The sequence below is a fragment of the Schistocerca gregaria genome, chromosome 11 (assembly GCF_023897955.1).
Source record: "Schistocerca gregaria isolate iqSchGreg1 chromosome 11, iqSchGreg1.2, whole genome shotgun sequence".
In the NCBI taxonomy this organism is placed as follows: Eukaryota; Metazoa; Arthropoda; class Insecta; order Orthoptera; family Acrididae; genus Schistocerca; species Schistocerca gregaria.
In genome coordinates this window covers 123,635,972-123,659,748 of record NC_064930.1, presented here as the reverse complement: position 1 = coordinate 123,659,748, position 23,777 = coordinate 123,635,972, and the positions used below count along the sequence as shown (strand labels likewise).

At 41.6% G+C, this 23,777-nt stretch overlaps 1 protein-coding gene across 2 annotated transcripts in view; it reads right to left on the bottom strand.

Annotated features, from left to right (window-relative positions):
• Positions 1-657: 657 nt before the first annotated feature.
• LOC126295449 (protein DDI1 homolog 2-like) overlaps positions 658-23,777 on the bottom strand; it is a 114,247-nt gene continuing 91,127 nt past the window's right edge. Inside the window, exons 7-8 of one of the 2 annotated variants that reach the window (XM_049987948.1) lie at positions 14,437-14,576; positions 658-2,980 (exon numbers count right to left, since the gene is read on the bottom strand). In XM_049987948.1, the coding sequence (XP_049843905.1) occupies positions 2,897-2,980; positions 14,437-14,576 (224 nt within the window). In that variant the 3' untranslated portion in view covers positions 658-2,896. The remainder of the gene's footprint in view (positions 2,981-14,436; positions 14,577-23,777) is intronic. The other variant, XM_049987950.1, reaches the window with a different exon arrangement.

The window sequence follows — 23,777 nt, the reverse complement described above, 5'->3', positions numbered from 1 at the left end:
GCATTTTCTGTGTGTCTCGGAAGATGACTGCAATTTTGTTTTTGCAGTGTGAGGCTGGAATTAGCCTAAATAATTACTAAATTAGAATTATATACTAATACCTTCAGCTGCTGATGAGCGTTGATACATATCAACGGGGACAGGTGAAAATGTGTGCGCCGGCCGGGACTCGAACCCGGGATCTCCAGCTTACATGGCAGATGCTCTATCCATCTGAGCCACTGAGGACACAGAGAATGGTGTGACTGCAGGGACTATCTCTCACACTTGTCCTCACACATTCTCACCTTATATGTCCACACACTACATTCGCAGTGTCCCTACACAATACACTTCTTACTTGTGGAAGACATTATTACCAAGTCCCTAAGAGTTCGGGTAATATGTGTGCATCCACACAGGAGAAGGAGATCATAGCCGGTATTGCCAGAACTATATACTACATGCGGATGCACACATATTATCCGAACTCTTACGAGACTTGGTAAGAATGTCTTCCACGAGTAATGAGTGTGTTGGGTAGGGACACTAAGAACGTAGAGTGTGGATATACAAGGTGAGAATGTGGGTCTCGCGTGAGAGGTGTGCGAGGTAGTCCATGCAGTCGCAGTATCCTCTGTGCACTCGGTGGCTCAGATGGATAGAGCATCTGTCATGTAAGCAGGAGAACCTGGGTTCGAGTCCCGTTCGGGGCACACATTTTCACCTGTCACCATTGATATATATGAACACCCATCAGCAGCTGAAGGTATCAATATATAATTCTAATTTTGTTCTAGACAGCTGCAGGTCATCAATCGTGTCTGCTCTTTTAACATGTCAGAAAGAACAGACACCATATCCATATAAGTAAATAATTATTGCTCACCATGGCTTTCATGTGACACAAAGTATCAACAGACTGCATCAGTTTGTTTCCTATTACAAATAAAATCGTTTTTAAATCATAATTTTACACGCGCATCCAATACAGTGCTCCCAAATTTGTCTAGTCTGATATTCATTTCATCGATATATTTTAACAGGGACGGTAAAACACAAAAAATAAACGGTGATCCAGCAGCAACTCAGAAGTGCTGCATGCTTGGCGGTAGCGGTCAGCACTGGCAAAGGTGGTGTTGCCACTGCTAGAAAGTTGGTTATTCTTCATGTTTCACTGACACTGTTAATATCTACAGATAAAACAGATATTGCACTAGACTGATCTGGGACCGCTCTACCGAACGGGCATGTAAAAATACGCTTTAAAAACGGTTTTGTTTGAAACAGGAAACAAACTGATGCTTTCAGTAGACCTGGGTGTCAGATGGAAGATGTGATGAGAACTATTTGTTTAGGCTGAGTCCAGCTACACAACACAAAAATAAAACTGTAAATCTCTGCTGAAACACCAGAGAAAATATACCTGACGACTCTCAGGAGAGAGATCTGTATACACAGATGAAGTGATCAATTGATGAAAAATGTTGAATAAAAAAAGAAGTAATTTTAGATGATGACATTAAACTGAATGCAATCCTATATGCACATGACTTAACACTAATTGTAGAAAATTAAGACGACTGTCAGATGGGAATCCATAATTGCAACAGATAGCTTCAGAATAAATTTCTGAACGGTCTTTAGGTGGGCGAAAGTCATGGTGTGTCAGCGCACACAGCCTGTAAGATAAAAGGTAGTATAGAATAACGAAGTTAAATATTTTTAATATCTAGCATGTGGCATCACATAGGAATGAAAGCATAATGTGAGCAGAAAATAAAATAAATTTACTTTTACATGTGGAACAATTGTAAAAAAGAATTGCAGAGTACAGCCAGGAGACAAACTCAGCTGAAGTTTTATAAAACCACAGCAGTGCCAACCAACTCTTACTTTGGAAGTGAAGGATGGATGATGATAAGACACCAAGGAAGTACATACGAGTGCAAAAGGAATAAGGATATGAAGAAGATTTAGGAATATATAACCTAAATGAAAAAAAATAAAAGAAAATTGGAGGAATATGTATACAGTATTGGTGGAGAAAGACTCCATGTACAGCTCTCAATTATAAATGCATTGGAAGAAAGCATCTAGGATGACCATGCAAGAGATGGCATACTGTAACAGGCAGTTTGCCTGATACACGAAGTGGAGAAGAGAAAGGAGGAGAAGGAGAAGAAGAAATAACACTTAAGGCAATCCTCTAAATAATCAGTATGTTTTCATATTCTTCACTGTGTAGGAGTACTATAATTGTAAAACTGGCCCACTCCATGTCACAGCAAGAGATGAAACATGTAAATAACTAAACAAAATTATATCAACTATGGTATTTTGGTTGTTTCATATAAAACTTAAACATCTTTTTCACACGAGCCGTGTGGAACAATTGGACCTAACATCCATCAATGCCATGGCACCAATACCACTTACAAAATTCCACTAGGGTCATCTGTAGAAGTAAAATAATGATACAACTGATGATTACTTCAAAGGATGGTAGCTAATGTATAAAGAAACATAGGAAGTATGTGAAACTGCGCAAGACTGAAGTATATGTGTGAGGGGCAATAGCCCTTTCCTTCTTACCTGAGTGCACGTGTGGACTGAGACGAGAGATCACACTTTCTCTACTAGGAATAAAGCCAGTTACCACTCCATCCCCACACAGGACCCAAAGTCACTGGTAACTGAGTGGAAACACAAAACTGCAAATCCCCACCCAATCAGACGCGTGCCACGGTTGAACTTTTTCACCGTGCCGAGGTGTTTACGCTGCAGTCGGAAGTTTGCGGAGTGACAGGAGCGCAGGAAGAAGAGGTAACAGAGGGGGAGGAGCACAGAAAGCGGCAGCAACCTCTGCACGGAGGGACACGGTCGACCCTCTCTGTCTGTCTCGGCTGCTCGTGAGTCACACGAATCTCGTCGACTTGGCGATGAGAGAAGCCGTCGCTCGGTTCTTGTCTCCGTCAAAGCGGCGCAGCTCAGCAATCACCTTCAACACAGACACAGATTCTATGGTTTGTTCCTAATTTTTTTGGACATGTAATTTAACAAACTGAGAAGGACGTTTTGAATTGTTCGATACCCTATTCGATAAACCTTCAGATCCATATTTTGTTAGGAATTGTAAATATATAAACTTGTGATGTTATGTGCTCATCCAGCCAGTTGCTGATGTCATTGGTAATCACAAATTGTATTTTCTTTTTCTTTTTTGCCAGCTATTGGGTGTTTCAGAATGAGTAGTGGGATTTGAAGGCTTTGTAACATTTATTACATTCAACTTACAATCACAAACAATACATCGAGTGAAAGATCAACTGAAGTAATTTGTTTCTATGCCTTGCACCACCTGTTTTTGCAAATGGAAGAGTATTGGAGAACGAGTGTAACAGGTTGTACAAGCTGAGGGAGGCTTCCATGCATACGACCCAGAAATCAGTACGAAAGTCTGGCCTGAATTAGCAATTCCAGTGACGTTTCCATCTGAAGCCGCTAGGCATGCACCGATCTCGTATATTTTAGTATGTGCGTGCTCGACAGCTCATTTGGCATCCATCCGTGACAGTGGGAACATCTCTGCGTGTAGGGTTTTATCGATATTCGAATCTGAAATGTGCGCTGCAATCAAAAAATCCTTCCAGTTGTGAGGTCTGGTCTGTGATACGGTTCTCGTTGGCAAAAACCTAAGACCCATGGAAATTTATCATGAGTGAAGGGTATGGAAACAACATGATGAGTGAATGTTCATCCGGGAATGGGACATCGGTTTAATTGTCTGTGCTCACATTTCATTAACATAAAATGTCGATTCATCACTGAAGGCTACATAATCCAAATAAATCTTCATCATGAAGTAACAGCTCATTTGCAAAGTTGACAATTGAACTCTAGTCTGAAGCCGTTACTGCTTGTAATGACTGCAGATGATAAGGACATAATTTTAAGTGACTCTAAGTCTCAACACTTAAGAGGACTATTCGGAAAGTAGGGTACATTTTGACATAAAAAAACAAAACAAAAAAAAAAATCTAAGTACAAGAAATACATTTTATTATATACATCTCAAAGAGTGACTGACATACTACTTTTCCACTTAGTCACCAAACACACTGAGGCACTTATCATAGCATTGTACAAAATTTGAAATACCTTCGTCATAAAATTCTGCCATCTGAGACTTCAGCCAGTGAATCACGTCATCTGCCAGGTTGTGTGGTACCAACAGTAAAATTTGGAGGCGGTGCTGTTATGGTGTGGTCATGTTATCATGGAAGGAGCATGCATCCCTTGTTGTTTTGCATGGCGCTATCACAGCACAGGCCTACGTCGATTTTTTAAGCACCTCCTTGCTTCCAATTGTTGAAGAGCGATTCGGGGATGGGGACTGCGTCTTTCAACACAATCTAGCACCTGTTCATAATACACGGCCTGTGGCGAAGTGGCTCCACGACTATAACATCCCTGTAATGGACTGGCCTGCACAGAGACCTGATCTGATTCGTATAGAACACCTTTGGGATGTTTAGGAATGCAGACTTTGTGCCAGGCCTCACCGACCAACATTGATACCTCTCCTCAGTGCAGCACTGTGTGAAGAACGGGCTGCCATTCCCCAAGAAACCTTCCAGCACCTGATTGAATGTACGCCTGCGAGAGTGGAAGCTGTCATTAAGGCTAAGGGTGAGCCAACACCATACTGAATTCCAGCATTACCAATTGAGAACACCATGAAATTGTAATCAATTTCAGCCAGGTGTCTGGATGCTTTTGATCACATAATGTATACCAGTCAACACTGTCTTCATTGCCACCATAACAACAGCTGCAAGTTATCTGTGTGCATCAGACTGTTAAACACCTTTAGTGAAGTAATTAGTTCAGGGACAGAACAGAGTACTGTCAAATACAGCAGTCCTGCTAAACATTTTTAGATCAAATAATTATCTTCAGTAAGACAGGATAGTCAGTGTCTTGGACTTTGAATACCAAGTCATGCATCTGTTATGCTCAAACTTGAGAATTAGTCTTGTGCATAAAATAAATAAATGTTTATTGCTTGCCCATCTTACGTGTGTTTTACAGCCCTGTATTTACGTAATGTTGTGTATCACTCAGGCCAGTCCCTTTCCGCAGAAACTGTGTACCTCGAAGTTCACTTCCTTCTACCCGAGATGTTAGGCATCAATACAGTGTGAGAAATATATTATTTGACTGCTAAACAATCCTGCTAAACAACATAGTCACTGATACCTGAATGTGAAACCCTGAAGTCAAGTAACCATGAACTCGCTGGTTTGAATCTCAGTGTATTTCCAACTTACTTTTTTTTAATCCCATATATATTTACAAAGGAAATATCAATTAATAAATTTTGAATGACATATTTTAATAAAAATAATGCCTATTTATATTTAATTACTGGTTGTGTAAAAAAATAAATTAAAATTTGAGACTGACTTACATTTTATTGTCGGGTTACAATTATCTCAGGAATGAAGACCACAACAACAATGAAGAAAAAAAGCTCCTCCAGCACATCAAACACTGTCCTACTCCAAGGGGTCGAGCTCTGTCTTGTACGAACCATATCTTGTCAAAATCAGGGTCACTTTCGACAATGGAGATGAAATCAGCTTCCAAAAACCGTTCGGTAGTCACCGTGCCATCGAGGAATATCGCACCGATTATTGCGTGACTGGACACTGCACACCACACAGTTACAGGATGAGGGTGAAGAGGCTTCTCAATTGCGTAATAAGGATACTCAATCCCCCACATTGACGAACCCATCCAAATGAAATTGTGCTATCTACATCTACATTTATACTCCGCAAGCCACCCGACGGTGTGTGGTGGAGGGCACTTTACATGCCACTGTCATTACCTCCCTTTCCTGTTCCATTCGCGTAAGGTTCGTGGGAAGAAAGGCTGTCGGAAAGCCACCGTGCGCACTCGAATCTCCCAAATTTTACAGTCGTGATCTCCTCAGGAGGTATAAGTAGGAGGAAGCAATAGATTCGATACCTCATCCAGAAATGCACCCTCTCGAAACCTGGACAGCAAGCTACACCGAGATGCAGAGCGCCTCTCTTGCAGTCTGCCACTCGAGTTTGCTAAACATCTCCGTAACGCTATCAAGCTTACCAAATAACCCTGCGACGAAACGCGCTGCTCTTCTTTGGATCTTCTCCATCTCCTCTGTCACCCCGACCTGGTACGGATCCCACACTGATGAGCAATACGCAACTATAGGTCGAACAAGTGTCTTGTAAGCCACCTCCTTTGTTGATGGACTACCTTTTCTAAGGAATCTCCCAATAGTCAAGGAAAATGGGATCTACCTGGGAGCCTGTATCTAATATTTTCTGGGTCTCACGAGCAAATAATGTGAGTTGGGTCTCACACGATCGCTGTTTCCAGAATCCATGTTGATTCCTACAGCGTAGCTTCTGGGTTTCCAGAAATGACATGTTCTAAAATTCTACAACAGATCAACGACCCTTCTTGAAGACTGGGACTACCTGTGCTCTTTCCCAATCATTTGGAATATTCCGTTCCTCTAGAGACTTGCAGTACATGGCTGTTAGAAGTGGGGCAAGTTCTTTTGCGTACTCTGTGTAGAATTTGTCGCTAAACCAAACAACAACTCGCACTCTAATTACCATCAAGCCCTGCGGCCAGCTGTGCAGTTTGAACATCCTAATGTAAAATTTTCAGAAGTTATGGTGATTTTATTTCACATTGTTGAATAACTGTCACCCTGTAATTAGATAAGAAAAGGAATGGTGAATGGTCCCAATGGTTGGCAGTGAACTAGTTCCAAAGGTGAAAGAATTTGCGCATTTCTAATACAGATCTTTGTCAGAGGAGAAATAAGTGATATATATATATATATATATATATATATATATATATATATATATATATATATATATATATATATATATATAAGGCAAGAAGAAGAAGAAGAAGAAGAAGAAGACAGTCTGGGGACTGAACCTTGAACTTTCACATTTGTAGACTGCCCCTTAAGCAGTTAGTTACACCTGAGAGTGCACAACATTACTTGGCCCCTAGCTGTGCAAGCAGTTCAATAGGGGGTGATGACAACGGTAGAAGTGGAGGCTTGCCTGATAATGGAACAGTGCAGCAGGAGAGGTGTAGTTTTACAGCTTAATTCTCAAACAAATGCCTATCTCGCAGAACTTCTATGTTACAGCCAGTGAGTCTGCAAACAGTCATGATTAGATTAGATTCACTTTTTGTTCCACAGACCCAAAAAGTCAGATGATGCTCAAGGGTGTGGAACGTGTCGGGAAATATAACATAAAAACATAAAACATTTGAATATAATACTTACTACCCTGATCATTTGTCAGGAGATAGTTGAAATAGGTTGATACAATGCAGTAAACTGGAACAGCTAATATTTACAGAATTAACATGCTGTCAGAATGAAACACTGTTATCCACTATTAATAAATTTATCATACACAAAATACCTAGTCTTGATTGTTGTGACCAAGTGCTGTCAAAACTGAAATTCAACCGATATTTTTACTTAAGTTGGCTTAAGAAAGTAAGCAAAGTATGCAAATTCTTTTTTTTTTTAATATTTATATCTCCTACACCTAATATCATTCTCATGGCAAATACAGTCTTGTTTAGGCACTCAAGCAATTCTGTGGTATGCTCTTCCCAATTAAATCTATTATCGAGTTGCAAACCCAAAAATTTAACAGTGTCAACCTCTTTGATCTGCATGTCTACATATGTTCTACTCATGCTGGAAGGAAATCTCTTACAGGTTCTGAACTGCATATAGTGGGTCTTCTCAAAGTGTAATGACAGCGAATTAGCTTTAAACCAATTATTAATGCCAGTGAAAATTTGATGAGCAGGACCAGCGAGGCATCGGAAGGGAGAAGATTTTCAAAGCAACTGAAACTGACGGAAACAATCACAGGAGATTGTTACTGTAAGTAATTTAAGTCTTTGAGCCGAAAGACAAATGACCACAATACAGTGACATAAATGAAAAGGGGATTTGGCAGCATGACAATGCTTGATCCCTTGTCACAAAACCCATGAAAACATATTTGGAAATGTTGAAATGGGAAGTCCTACCCTACCCACCATATTCTCCAGATATTGCTCCCCCTGACTACTACTTTTTTTCTATCAATGGCTGACCAGCGCTTCTGGTCACATGAGCAAGTCCAAAATTTGATTGCTTTGTGGATCTCCTCAAAAGAGACCTAAGTTCTTTAGCCACGCATTCGTATGCTGCCCAAAACATCGGAAACAGTAGCAGCCTGCAACAGTCAGTACTTTGATTAGTAAATGTTTTGTAAGTGTTTCACAATAACGTCTCAAACTTCAGAAAAATGGTGGGAGCAAAGTTGCTGACCTAACAAAAGAACTCCATGTTTCAGCTGACAGCATCTGACATTTGACAGAGAGAGTAGAACAGAAAGTCTGCTGATTCCCTGCATGTTAACACAAGCAGCATAGGAAAGGTGCCATGCTCGAGAATTAAGAGCAGCACTGTCGTTTGGGACTCAGGTCGATGTGTAATCGGTCGATGTCTTTTGCTTCTGTCTACACTTATTTTGTGAGTTTGTTTATGTTGTTGTGAGTGACCTTTGAAGAGCTGAAGACTGCAGTGATAAATAAGTATTAACAGTTATTGTTGTAACCACAACCAACAGCGGGAACGCCTTGGGCTGCGGATCGGAGCCGCCAGGCAGGGAAGCTGCTGACCACGACCGACTATGAGCGACACAACAAGGAAGACATAAACAATGTAGGCTTGTGGAAACCACAACACCAAACGTAAATCCACTCGGAACCAGTGCCAGGCAAAGGTCAACAATGAGCAACGACCAGAACGCAGTACCGCCGAGATAGAAACGAACTCCAGAGTGAGTACCAGACTGGCTGGACTAGAGCAGAGCGGGTCCCTATATACGAAACCGGAGGGAGCGGCTATTGGCCGCTGTCTGCATGTGGCTTAGTGGTGGCGCCCTCGCTGCGCGAGAGCCACTTCTCGGAATAGCCGCCGTGGAGGCAGAGCCCTCTATGGGCTGACCACATCTATTTGTTCTGGCGCGTATTCGACTTCCGCGGCGGAAGGTACTAGAGTTCTAATTACCGGTATTGCTAGAAGAAAAAGAATGAAAATATTATTCACTTTTTTGTTCCAGCATACAGATTTGGCGAAGAAGAAGAAGAAGGAGTGAGAGCAACTCCTTGGAAATACAGGGAAAAGACTCACCGTTATTTTGTGGGTAATTCACATTTTGCTGAGGAACAACAAAAGCAGGCTTGTTTATTATTGGTAAACAACTTGAAATTCCAAGACAAGGGTGGTTTCTTAAAGCAGGAGTGGTTCAGTGGTTCCTTCTTTGTTTCCTATTTTACTGAAATATTTATCAAAAATATTATACAGAAGAAAATCACCAGTAAAACACTCGCAAAAGAGAAGCTGTGAGAAGAAGATGGAAACGAGACGCAGTTGCACAGGAGTTTCTTCTTTGAGGAAAATGCAGGTAATGGACAGGCATTGAGTGGAGCAGCAGTAATTACATTAAAACAATACGGAAGTGCAATAAACTGGAAATTGTGTGATTACAAAATAAATTAAGAACAGAAAATGCGGAAATCAATCTCGTGCAGAAGAAACTCTCAGATGAAAAGCGTAAGACAACTCAGTTAAATGTAGTTGCCACCATATTAAAGAAATGCTAACTTAAAAACAAGAGAATGCATTATGCGATATGGTAAAGAGATTCTTGTGGACAGTGTGCTCTTAAAAATTAAATAGCCCAACAGATACAGAAATTCTTTGAAGCACAGATTGTTACCACAACCTTCTGAAACACATCTCGAAAATTTAGTAAATGATCTCAAATGCTCATGTGGAATTAACATAGAAGGTGTAAAACCATTTAAGAATCCTTTTCGGGAAGAACAAGATGAAAATTACGGTGTGCTGATTTATGATGGAAAAAATACGGTGTGCTGATTTATGATGAAGTAAAGCTCTAAGAAAAAATACATTTTGACAACACTTTGCTGAAGATTGACTATTTAGTAAATTTATAGGATTATACTCCAAACAAATGTAATAATAACCTTGCAAATCATGCTCTAGTGTTCGTGTTTGTTGCTGTACTGCATAACTGTATTCACTGTATTGCTGTGAATGCAAGTCACAATGCCACTTCTGGTGGTCTCGTGTATGTTAATTCAAGTGATTACAAAGTTAGAGCCAGTTGGAATGAGACTTGCTGCTTATGGCACTCAACTGAACAAAAAATAATTCTTAAATAAAAAATAATTCCTACATTACTGGCAGAAAAAACAGTTACTTTCTTTATGCCAAACACAGTTGATGAAACCAGAAGAATATGAGCATTTTCAGACACTTTACGTGCCATAAACAGCATAAGAAAAAGTTGATGTGATAAAACTGATGTACATTGTCAAATACAATTTTTATCGAGAAGATACTTCCCCCAAATTCGCCAGGTTGAAAGTTTGCCACAAGTTAACTTCCACTCAGCCACAAGTTAACTTCCACTCACTTGAATCTGATGTCATTTCAATGCAGGAATGTAAAATTAGCCCTGCAGTAACTTTGTAGCCAACAGCACGAAATTCCTCCGGAAATTTAAAACAGTATGATTTGAAGACAGCAAATCAACGGGATCATTCATCAGACAGGTGAACTACTTTTTTGACGCACTTTTATTTTCGTAGTGATGCACTGTACAAGGGGTGTCCCTAAAATAAGGTTCCCAATTTTTTTTTCAAAGTGTAAAACATTTTTATTTCATGATTGCTTTTGGAAAGTTCAGACTTTAACCTATTTTTCTACATAGTCGCCCCTGAGGTCAATACATTTTTGTATGCGGTGTATGAGCTTTTGAATGCCAGAGTCAAAAATATCTGCCGCCGAGCCACGCAGATACCAGAGAACCGCTTCTTCCAGCCCTCCACTGTCGCCGAAATGCATTCCACCCAGGTGCTTCTTCATGTCAGGAAAGAGATGGTAGTCACTTGGCACCAAGTCCGGGCTGTAGGGTGGGTGTTTGACAATGCCCCATCCGAATTTTACAATGAGCTCGTTGGTGGCTTTAGCGGTGGGTGGGTGAGCGTTATCCTGATGCAGACACACCCTCTTGGACAGCATACCCCTCCTGTTGTTGTGAATTGCACGGCGCAATTTTTCAGTGTTTCGCAGTACCCGGCAGTGTTGATTGTTGCACTGGTGAGCAAGAACTCGCACAACAATACCCCCTTCCTGTCCCAAAACACTGTTGCCGACACTTTGCGTTTGTTTCAATTTACCCGATCTCGGCAATTCTGGGTGCTTCCATTGTTTGGACTGTTCTTTGGTTTCGGGTGTGCGGTGGTGCACCCAAGTCTTGTCTCCAGTGAAAACTGAGTCGAGGTATTCCTCGCCACAAGTTCCGTGATCTTGAAGACTTTCTTGGGCCGCTTCAACGCGTTGACATTTGTGGTCTTCGGTCAACATTCTTGGAATCTGCCTCGTCCAAACCTTAGCATATGCTAGATGCTCCATCAATAGAGGCTTTGATGACATCCGGGATCATTTCAGAGATCTCGCAAACCGTCACTCTTTGATCTGAGACCACCACTGTCTCCACTTTTGCGATTCTTTCGTCAGTAATAGATGGCCATCCAGAACACTCCACACAATGGACATCAGTAAACTCATTCCCGAACTGTCTGCACCATTTGCGCACATGTTGCATGCTCGTACACTTGTTTCCATACTTTCGCATAGTTCGGAATGGATTTCTGCCGGCACAATGTTTTTCGCAGACAGGAAATGGCTCACCGAGCACAGCTCACACCTGGCGGGTGAATGGAGGGGGCGATCCATCACGTATGGCTGCCAAGCCAAGACTGAGCTCCACAGGCAGCTTGCTAGGGAGAAGATTTGGAGTGGAGGAACTAAAGTACACTACCGAATTGCGGGATCCACCGTAACAGCGCTTTTCAGGACTGTAGTGCCCTGGGAACCTTATTTTATGGACAATCCTGGTGCAAAAATGCAGACACTCACAAAAAGTTAATGAAATGGAGGAGCATTCTCACCAATAAAAGTAACAGCTTTGCTTCTGAAAGAACTCTCCAACCTCTAAGGGTAACCACTGGTAGTACCTTAAGCATACCTCAATACTTACTGGAAAGAGGTCTCAAGTTTCCTCCCCACAGCAAACTCTCTTGAGTTGCAATGATCACCCATCAGTAGAGGCATCTGTTTGTGGTGAAAATTTTTGTCCAATTTTGTCATTTTTAAATAGTTATTTCGGTATATTTTACGCTAGTTTTTTTTTTCATTTTTTTTTCATTTCGGCAATAATTTCGTTAAATTTTATTTCCACTTTTCAGCAGTAAAAGGTACAGGAAATACATTTATGGCACATTTGCAGTGAAAAATCTTTTATTTTGCATAAATTGAAAAAGCATAAAACTTATAAATCACGAAAGTTTGGAAAATGTTTATCCTGTCCTAGCCTATGGACACAACACGCAAGTCAGCCCAAGAAAGGCAAGGATACCATGACTTCCATATTACTGGGAGTCAGAGCTGTTCTCCTGTCAGACATTATGTTGCAGTGTCTAGAAAATGGTCTCTCACTATCAACATTACTGACTGGGATCCACAAAGCCTCCACTACAGCTTTACACAAACCTGGTATGTATTTGTTCATCCATTTTCTCAGCTCCGGATGATCAACTTTTTCCATCGGAATGTTAGCCTCAATGAAAGCTCAAGTAGTGGATAAAATGGATTCTTCTTTATCATTTTTCACTCGTTTTGCCCATGCAGTGCCTTCCGTGAGCGTAGCTTGTCTTTTTATACCAGTAGTTGTTAGTGCTTTCTCCTTGTTCCTCTTATGTGAAGAACTGTTGTTAATGTGTTTCAGGCATGTTTCCTTCCTCTGCCACTCAATACCCACATTGCAGTATTTGCACATAAGTATCTTCCTAGCCGGCCTCGGTGGCCGAGCGGTTCTAGGCGCTTCAGTCTGGAACCGCAAGACTGATACGGTCCCAGGTTCGAATCCTACCTCGGGCATGGATGTGTGTGATGTCCTTAGGTTAGTTGGGTTTAAGTAGTTCTAAGTTCTAGGGAACTGATGACCTCAGATGTTAAGTCCCATAGTGCTCAGAGACACACAGTATCTTCCTACTTTTGTCGAAAACATAAAATCCTTCGGACGAAAATTCCTTTTCTCAGTCGAAAACTGTCACTACCATATTAATCATCTGTAGCACGACAACACAACTCAAAATACCACACTCAATGCACCGGTGATCCACAACGATTTCCAACACGCAATACTGAATACACCGCCAGAACATCAAGAACATTGTAGAATGTCTTTGGAATACTCGATATATTACACATATCGAAATGGTGTACAATTGATTTCCAGACTGTATTACCATAACTCCAATCGAATTTCCGCAGTTAAGTTCAAATGACGAGTTTTTGCAAAGTTTCGTCAATTATTTTGCGATTTGGCTTAAAAGTAAATAGTTTCGCGTTTTCAGCAAAATGTGTAAAATTTCGTGAAAATTTCGCGATTTGCGAAAAACAGGTGCCTCTATCCATCAGTAATAAACTCCCTCAGCTTGGACATGTTACAATGTGTTTAAATTTTTGTAAAACCTCTCTGTGGAAATTGAACATAAATATGAATTTTCTTTGACATCATACGTATGACAAATGCAGATGTCATCTAGATATCTGCAACAAAAGAACTGTGACTGAGTTTTGGAACAGTAAACATAGTTAAGGAAACCCTGTGTCTTCCACGAAACTTCACTGAGGCTCAATCCTATCCACAATGTTAAGTCCGTGTGCTGCTTCTGTCACAGTAACACGAATTTCCACGGGTCACAGGCGGAGTAACTGACATCTCACAGTGGAACCACTTCACTACGGGAATCAGCGCACTTCCTCTTCTACTTGCCTTGTACACGGAAGGATGTTCAGTATTAAGTAAACTGACAACATAAGAAAGGAGTACATTCCCCAAAAGAATTATCAAGCAGAGGAACTCATGGGAAACACTGACAGGAAGAAGTTATAGGACAACAGAACATGTACTAAGATATCACAAAATAGCTTGCATGGTACTAGATGGAGTTGTAGAGGGCAAAAACCATAGAGGAGGACACAGATTGGAAGATATCCGACAAATAATTGAGGATGTCAATGTAAATGCTACACCGAGATAAAGAGGTCGGCACAAGAGCGGGACCTGTTACAAACCACATAAAAAGGAGCACGGGGTGGGAGGGGAGGGAGGGGGGAGGAATACAGATTTTAGTGAGAGACAGGGGAAATGGAAATTTTCCTCCCTATTTTAGCAGAGAGCGACCGCCAGCACTGCTCACCTGTTCTCTGGTGAAACCGAGGCTGACCAAGTCGCGCACCTCATTCTCGCCGAACTTGTCGGTCGGCAGTATAGTCAGTGACGGGTCCCTAGGCAGAGATGGCGCCCGGGCACCAGCATCCTGTGATTCTGTGGAGAAACCTGGAAAACAAGGCGAAGTAGCCTCAGCACATGGCAGGTTCTGTACAGCCGAGCCTCCACTCGGATAACAAATAAATGAAAGAGTAACAGCTTTTGGCACAAACTGTTCCACTGTTTCTCAAAACATTTGCCTTTAAAATCTACACACTTTTGTATCAGTTTAAACCAATTCTGAAAACCCTTTTTGCTCTGATGTAAGAAGAATGCCCACAAAATAACTACCCCTACCTGTGCAAACAGGAGGAGGTGAAGGTCGTTGTGGGGTCTCTGCTAGAGGACCTTATTTTTTTTATTACATAATGTACATGCCTAATTTTTTTCATGATTGTAGAAACAACCAGTCCCTGGCTAGCCATTGACAAGTAAACACGTGTAAGTGGTAGTTGTCGGATTTTGTGTTCTGCACAAGATGACAGAAACAGTGGAACAACATTATTGCATCAAATTTTGTTTTAAGATTGGCAACACACACTTTGAAACAATCTGGCAGATTCTACAAGTGTTTGGGGATGAAGCAATGGGTACCACACAGATAAAGTAGTGTAGCTGGTCGAAATAGCCGGCCGCGGCGGTCTCGCAGTTCTAGCCGCGCAGTACGGAACCGTGCGACTGCTACGGTCGCAGGTTCGAATCCTGCCTCGGGCATGGATGTGTGTGATGTCCTTAGGTTAGTTAGGTTTAAGTAGTTCTAAGTTCTAGGGGACTGATGACCACAGCAGTTTAGTCCCATAGTGCTCAGTGCCATTTGAACCATTTGGTTGAAATATGGTTACTTACCAGTGAAGAGTGAACCATGTTCAGGTAGACCCTCAAAATCTACAAATGAGGTGATATTGAACATGTAAAGGCCTCAGTGATGCAGAGTGCACAAAACGCAATCAGAGAACTTGCAGATGAGATTAAAATTAATACTGGATCCAATTGTGCCATTTTCACAAACATTTTTACCTCAGGAGGATCTCGGCAAAATTTGTGAGACAGTTGCTGACACGTGAGCAGAAGTAACCGAGTTCAGAGTTCGCACAAGATGTGCAGGATACTGTAAACATTAATCTTAACTTCCTTAACACTGTGATCACTGGTCACGAGTATCAGGTTTATGGGTACCACTCAAAAACAATGTTCCAGTCATCGTAATGGAGCCATCCATCATCCCCGAGACCCAGAAAAATGTGGCAGGTCCTCAGAAATGTGAAAGTCGTGCTGACATCGTTTTTGACGAGTACCTCCAGGAGGTACTAGTGACAATAAGGAGCATACTGAGAAGTTCTGCATTGCCTTCGTGAAGCAGTGGGATGGAAACATACAGACTTGGGGGGCAGCAGGCAGGTGGCAACTTCACCACATAATGCACCCATTCGTCATTCACAACTACTTCATAATTTTTTGCCCGAACATAACATGGCTGTGGTTTGTCAACCTCCCTATTTGTCTGACTAGCAATGAGTGACTCTTTGCTTTTCCCTAAACTCAAAGACTCTGAAAGTGATCAGATTTCAGAACAAGGGAGACACTGTGCATAACTAAGTTGTAGCACCGTGCTGTACCAAAAGAGGCTCCCCAGCAATGCTTCCAGCAGTGGGAGCAGCATTGGCATAGGTGTATAGAAGCTGAAGCGGACAACTCTTAAGGTGACTGATGTCAAACAACATCCAGCATTGCTTCAAAACCTTTCCTCAGGTTCCTACAACATGACCCTATTCTGTCCACTGCGAAACTCCAAGTTCTACATTCCCCAAAGGCTGATGACTCCATCATTATCCTCCCAGCAGACTAAAGATCTATCACTGTGGTACTTGACCGACAAGAGTATGTTAGTGAAGGTCTACGCCAGCTGTCCGACACCACCACATACAGCATCTGCCACCAAGATCCCATCGCTGTGATTCAAACTGACCTTCTGTTCCTCCTAAAAACTTCAGGCCCCTCACAAGGACTTACACCTCAATCCACAGAACTTCTTACCTCAAGCCAACCATGCACCGTCATTGTTTATCTTCTTACTAAGATCCACAAACCCAATCATCCTGGTCATCCTATAGTTGCTGGCTTCAAAGCATCCACCGAACATATATCTGCCTTAGTTGGTCAACACCTGCAACCCATAGTACACAGACTTCCCTCCTATATTAAAGTTACCAACCATTTCCTTGACCATCTGAAATCTGTGCCCATACCACTCCTACCATACACCTTGCTTGATACCACTGATGCCACCTCCCTCTATACCAATATCCCCCACGTACATGGTCCGTCTGCTGTTGAGCATTTCCTCAGTCAATGCCCATGTGATTCCGAGCCTATGAATCCTTCTTGCTCACTTTCATCAACTTCATACTAAACAACAATTACTTCACCTTTGAGAGGCAGACATACAAACAGATAAGGGGCATGGCGATGCGAACCAGGATGGCTCCTTCCTATGTCAACATTTTCACGGGTCGCTTGGAGGGCGCTTTCCTGGGATCCATTAGTCTTCAGCCCCTGGTTTGGTTTAGATACATTAATAACACCTTTGACCGATGGACTCATGGTTGGGCTGACCTGTTAAAATTCCTGGAATCTCTAAATACCTTCTCCCAGTTAAATTTCACATGGTCCTATTCTGAATCCCATGCCTCTTTCCTTTATGTTGATCTCATCCTCACCGAAGGCCAGCTACACACTTCCGTCCACATCAAACCCACTAATAAACAATAGTACTTACATTTTGACAGTTTCTATCCTTTTCCAGGTCAAATGCTCCCTACCATACAGCCTTGCCATTTGAGGCAAACATACTTGTTTGGATGCAGACTCTTTACAGAAATACATCACCACTCTCACTTCAGCCTTCACTCGACATAATTATCCAGACAGATTAGTTTAAAAGCAGATTTCCCGGGTCATCATGTCCAATCCCAGTACTGCCAATCTCTCCAAAAAAACAACTTTGGAGCACACCACTTGTCACCCAGTATTTTCCTGGTCTCAAATGTTTCAATCAGCTACTTCGACAAGGCAAAGGCTTCCTAAAATCATGCCCTGAAATGAAATCCATTCTGTCTAAGATGTTAAAATTGGAAGTCCTGCCCCACCCACTGTATTCGCCAGACATTGCTCCCTCTGACTATCACCTGTTTAGATCAGTGGTGCATGGCCTGGCTGACCAACACATCTGATCTCATGAAGTAGCAATAAATTGGATCGATTTGTGGATCGTTTCAAAAGATGAACAACTTTTTCAATGCGGGATTCGTACACTGCCCGAAAGGTGGAAGAAAGCAGTGGCCAGTGATGGAAAATACTTTGAATGATACATGTGTAACCAGACTGTTTCATTAAAGACTCAAATGTTGGGGAGAAAACAGTGGAAGCAAAGTTGTACACCTTGTAGTTTTCTACATCTTTCATTTTCTGACTTGTCTATTTCTCGCTGTCCCCCCTCCCCCCCCCCCCCCCTCCTCCCACTATGTTACACACAATGCATTTAGCTTTTCAGTCTTATTAGCTTGTGCATGATGTTTTAGTAGTAATCCCTGTCTTGCACATTACCCTGCCTTCCACCTTTAAGCTCCGAGGTTTTCAAATCTCATACAGTGCAGTCCCCAACAATCAGTCTTTCCTTTTCATTCTGTCCAGTAGATCTTCTCTGATCCAGGGTTATGAGTGACTTTTCTAAATTTTACCCCTTTCCCTAAACCTCTCCAGTCCTTTCCCTACGCCCCTCTTCCTACCCCTTCAACTCTTCCATCAGAAGACAGAGCCACTGGTTGCAAAAATCAAATCCTTGTGTGTGTGTGTGTGTGTGTGTGTGTGTGTGTGTGTGTGTGTGTGTGTGTGTGTGTTCCCCTGCTGCCACTTGGTGAGTAGATTTTTTTTACGTGTCATTTACATTATATTATCAATAATTGATTATTTTCATTGTTATATGTCAATAAAGATTGATGTTATAAATGAAAGTCTGACAAATTTTGAACAGCCCTCATATATATTTGCCGCTTCATCTGTATTACAGTGAGATATTGTCATTTTGAGAGAGGTGCATTTATTCCTTACCTCGCTCCATCTGACCTCTCACTGGGTCGAGTGTGAGAGGCTGTTCCACAATTCCCATTACAAACTTCTAGGGCTTGCAGAGGGGTGTTTGTAGATAAAGTTTTACTAAGGAGTTAATGTCCAGAAAGGTACCGTTTTGATTAAAAAAGTGTGTTTGAAGATCTAAAGACTATCATATCTCCCACTTAACAAAACAGCATGTAATAGTAGAGATGTGCAGAGATCACCTCATCCGTCAAGTACCATTTTTGTTCGACTACAATTATGGCCGAGACAAACTGTTACTTTTGCAACAGCGAGGTGCGACTGTTGTGCCCAACAGACGCACGACAGGGTTGACAGACCAGTGTACAAAAGTGTGCATTGCAGATACATCTCGTGCAACAAACAGGGACAAGCAGAGTGAGAGAAAAATCACGGCAGTATGTTGAAAAAGCAACTCTCATAGATCTCAATGAAATGAATGTATCACCAACTTCTCCTTCTGAAATTAAGAAAATTACACATTATCACAAAAATAAAAGCTCATTTAGTTTTTGATGGTGATTCCAATACAGTACTAAAAATTTGTTCCCTATAATACACATAATGCATCACTAATGCAAGGCATTTTTCCAGAGAGACTGAAATGTGCCATTGTTAAAAAACCCCATAACAAAAGTTAAGTCAATAACTACTGATCTGTTTCACCACTGACATCATTTTCTAAAATTTTTGAAAAGGTGATCGCAGTTTGGATTTCAGAAGAGTTGTTCTATTGAGAATGCAATCTACATGTTAACTCACTAAATTTCACAATCATTAAATAAAAAAAGTATAGCACTGGTTGACTGTGTGAATCATAATATTCTCCTAGATACATTGAAGTGTTATGGAACTGACGGTATACCCAACCAATGAATAACGTCATAACTAACCGAAAGAATGTAGAAAGTAGTACATAGTAATATTGCCAATGTAGTCCAGAGACATTATACTGACTGTGGAGAAATCACATATGGAATTCCCTGTGGCTGTATCAGTCCACTATTGTTCCTCATATGCAAGCAACCTTCTGTGTAATATACACAAGCAGAATTTGTTCTTTTTGCAGATAGCGCCAATATTGTAATCAACCCATGCATGCACACAAAAACTGAGGAAATGGCGAACAGTGTTCTTAAAAGTATCATTGACTGGTTTTCTTTAAATGGTCTCACCTTCAGTAGAAAAAGACACAACATATTCAGTTCTGCACATTTCGTGGTACTACACCAATTGGAAGTGTAACACATGGGGAGGAAATAATAAATAGAGTGAGAATTTGAAAATTTTTAGATGTTCATATTTATGAGAACTTAAACTGGAAAAGGTACTTTTGGAACTCCTAAAACAATTTATTTCACCAACATTTTTACCTAGATTCATTGCAAATCTTGGGGAGAGACAAATTGGTAAGTCGAATAATTTTGCACATTTTCAGTCAATAATTTCAAATGGAATAATGTTCTGAAGTGTCTCATTTTTAAGAAAAAACATCTTCACTGCTAAAAAATGTACTGTAAGAATAATATGTTAAGCTCAGTACAGTCATCCTGTAGACATTCGTTTAAAGAGTTGGGCATTCTGACTGCTGCTTCACAGTATATTTATTCCTCACGAAGTTTGGTGAATACAGTTCAGATCAGTAATGTATGTAATTACAATAGCCGAATAGTAAAAGGAAAAATGACAGAAATTATTCCGCATTAAGGTTGTCTTTAGTGCAAAAGGGGTCCACAACACTGCAACCAAAAGTTTTGATAACTTACCCAGTGATATAAAATTTCTTGACAGATAAAATTTGAAAACAAACAAAAAAACTTCTCATTGACAACTCCTATTCTGTAGAGGGATTTCTATTACTGTAGCTGAAAATATAGAATGAAATAATGACAATATTATGGAAAGGATACATTCCTAATCAACATATAGTGGAGATGTTGCATTGCAGATATGCACAACATAAAGACTGTCAAACAAGTGAACTTTTGGCCAAAAGGCCGCCTTCCAAATTAAACAACACAAACACACACACACGAGCGTGCGCACGACCACTGCCTCCGGCTGCCGAGACCAGATTGTATGCAGCTGTGCATGATGGGAGAAGCAATCTGAGCAGTGGGGGTAAGGAGGAGGCTGGGGTTTGGAGGGGGACAGACAGCAGGAAAGGGGTGGGGTATAGTGAAGTGCTGCTTGTGGGAACATAAAGGGATGAGGCGGGAGAAGTAGAAAGACTTGTGTGTTGGTGGAACAGAGGGCTGTGTAGTGCTAGAGTGGGAACAGGTAATGGGATAGGCGAGTGAAGGACAGTGGTTAATGAAGATTGAGGTCAGCAGGGCTGAGGAAACATAGGATGTATTGCAGGGAGATTTCCCAACTGAGCAGTTTAGAAAAGTTGGGGTTGGTAGGAAGGATACATATGGCACAGGCTGCGAAGCAGTAATTGAAATGAAGAAGACTATGTTGGGCAGTGTGCTAAGGAACTGCATGGCCCAGCTGTTTCTCAGTCACAGTTTGACAGTGGCCATTCGTGTGTACGGACAGCTTGTCAGCTGCCATACCCACAAAGAATGCAACACAGTAGCTGCACCTTAGCTTGTAGATCACAAGAGTACTGGCACAGGTAGCCCTGCCTTTGATGGGATAGGTGATGTTAGTGACCGGAATGGAGTAGGTGGTGGTGGTGGTGGTGGCAGAATGTATGGGACAGGTCTTAAATCTAGGTCTATGACAAGGATATAAGCCGCAACCCCCCCCCCCCCCTACCACCCCTCCCACCATTCATCTAACCTCCCGAGTGCACCTAGGTGCTCTAGCCTCTCCCCACCTTGTTCCTGTACGCTCCCACAAGCGGCACTTTACTGTCGCCCAGCCTTACTCTGCTACCCCGACCTGCCCCTGCCTCCTCCTTCCCCCCACCACCCCCACTGCTTCTTTCATCACGTGCTGTTGCTAACAGTCTGGCCTCAGCAGCCACAGATAATGGCCGTGTGTGTGTGTGTGTAAAAAGATTCACACAATCATAGCTTTCAGCCGTTAAGGCCTTTGTCAGCAGTAAACACACACACACACACACACACACACACACACACACACACAAGCACAACTTTTCCACACACGTCTGCACTCTCAGAGCTGAAACTATACAGTGAACAGCAGCACCAGAGCATGATGGGAGTGGCGGCTGGGTGGGGTAAGGAGGAGGCTGGGGCGGGGAGGGTGAGGGATAGTATGGTGGGAGTGGCGGAGAGTCAAGTGTTGCATTTTAGACGGAGGGCAGGAGAGAAGGAGTGGAGGAGGGAGGGGGTAAGGCCGATAATACACTATCAAAAATCTTTGTCAAAGATATTTGATGGTGTAATAGGAACTTTGTCAAATGTCGTCCAATATTTGATCAAATCTAGGGTCACGCTGTAGATTTGATCAAAGAAGTCCCTTATCTTCTGTTCACTGCAATGTGACATGTTACCACATGGAGCGCTAGCATCGCTGCAGCATTGTCGTCTGTAGTGTTTATATAAACATTGCCGGTAAATGCAATTGGTGTGTGCCCACAACTACAAAATTAATAGAGATGTATGAAGCTGATGAGGCGCTTTACAACATGAGGCACCCTGAATACAAAAATAGATTAAGAGAATTGGAGACCTGACCTGACCTGACCTGACCTGACCCAACCCAACCCTCTCCTGTAGCAAGGAATCTGAGTGTTACAGTGAGCCTGTCTTCTGAAGATGTAGCAGTTCTTAAGTGAATACTGTGCTTTGTGACATGAGGATACACTTCACTGACCACATACAGAAGTGTATGCTCACCCATTTTTAAGTAATTGATGTACGACTTGACGTCTTCCACTGTAAACTCACGTAACAAGTTTTGTTGAATGCTTTTATCGTGTTATCGTAAGACCCATGGCTTCACCCAGATTAGATTAGTTTTTCATTCCATAGATCCGTGCTGAGGAGATCCTCGTGGATGTGGAACATGTCAATTTTTTTTAAAGCTGAAATAACAATACTAATAGTATAAATAAATGCAATACATCATTTGTTTGTATTAAAAATTTCGTCAATGGAGTAGAAGGAGTTGGCCACTAGTAAGTCTTCCAGGCTCCTTTTAAACTGATCTTTATTTGTAACTAATTTTTTTTTTTGTTTGCTGGCAAATTATTGAAGATGAGTATTTCTGAGTAGTGGACCCATTTTTGAACTAAAGTAAGTGCTTTCAAGTCCTTGTGCAGATCATTTTTGTTCCTGGTATTGTATGTATGAACTGAGTTGTTTGTTGGAAAAAGAGATATATTGTTTAGAACAAATTTCATTAAGGAGTAAATATACTGAGAGGCAGTAGTTAGTATACACAGTTCTTTGGAGAGGTTTCTGCAGAACATCCGTGAATTTACTCCACAAATAATACATATTACACGCTTTTGGACTCTGAAAACTTTTGTTTGACTTGAAGATTTGTTCAATACAACACCCTTACACCACCTTACAGGGAGGGCCTATATGCCCAAATGGCACCAATCTATTGGTCGACTTCGGAACCAACCTCTTGCTGCATCAATAACCTCACCATCATCCACATACTGCTTCCCGAAGTGTACATCCATCATTGAGCCAAACAGATGGAAGTTGGATGCTGCAAGACCAAGACTGTAGAGTGGATGAGGAAGAACAGTCCAATGAAGTTTTTGAGCTCCTCATGGATGTGCATATCTGTGTGAGGCCCTTCATTGTCATGGTGAAGGAGAACTTCACTTGCAGTTTTTTGGCCACAAACACACTTCAGTCTTTTCTTCAATTTCCTGATAGAAGCACAATAAATTCAAAGTCGATTGTCGCACCATAAGGCAGGACATTGAACAAAATAACTGCTTTGAAGCACCAGAAAATTGTCATCACGATTTTACCAGCTGAGGGTGTGACTTTGAACTTTCTCTTCAAAAGAGAGGTGGTGTGCCATTGGACTGCCACTTTGTTACTGGTTCAAAGTGATGAACTGATGTTTCATTGCCTGTAATGACGTTAAAGAAAAAACTGTACCGATCAGACTTGTAATGTGCAAGCAATTTTGCACAGATGGTTCTTAGTTATTCTTTATGGTCGTCCGTTAGTCAGCGAGGAACCCAAGAAGTGTACA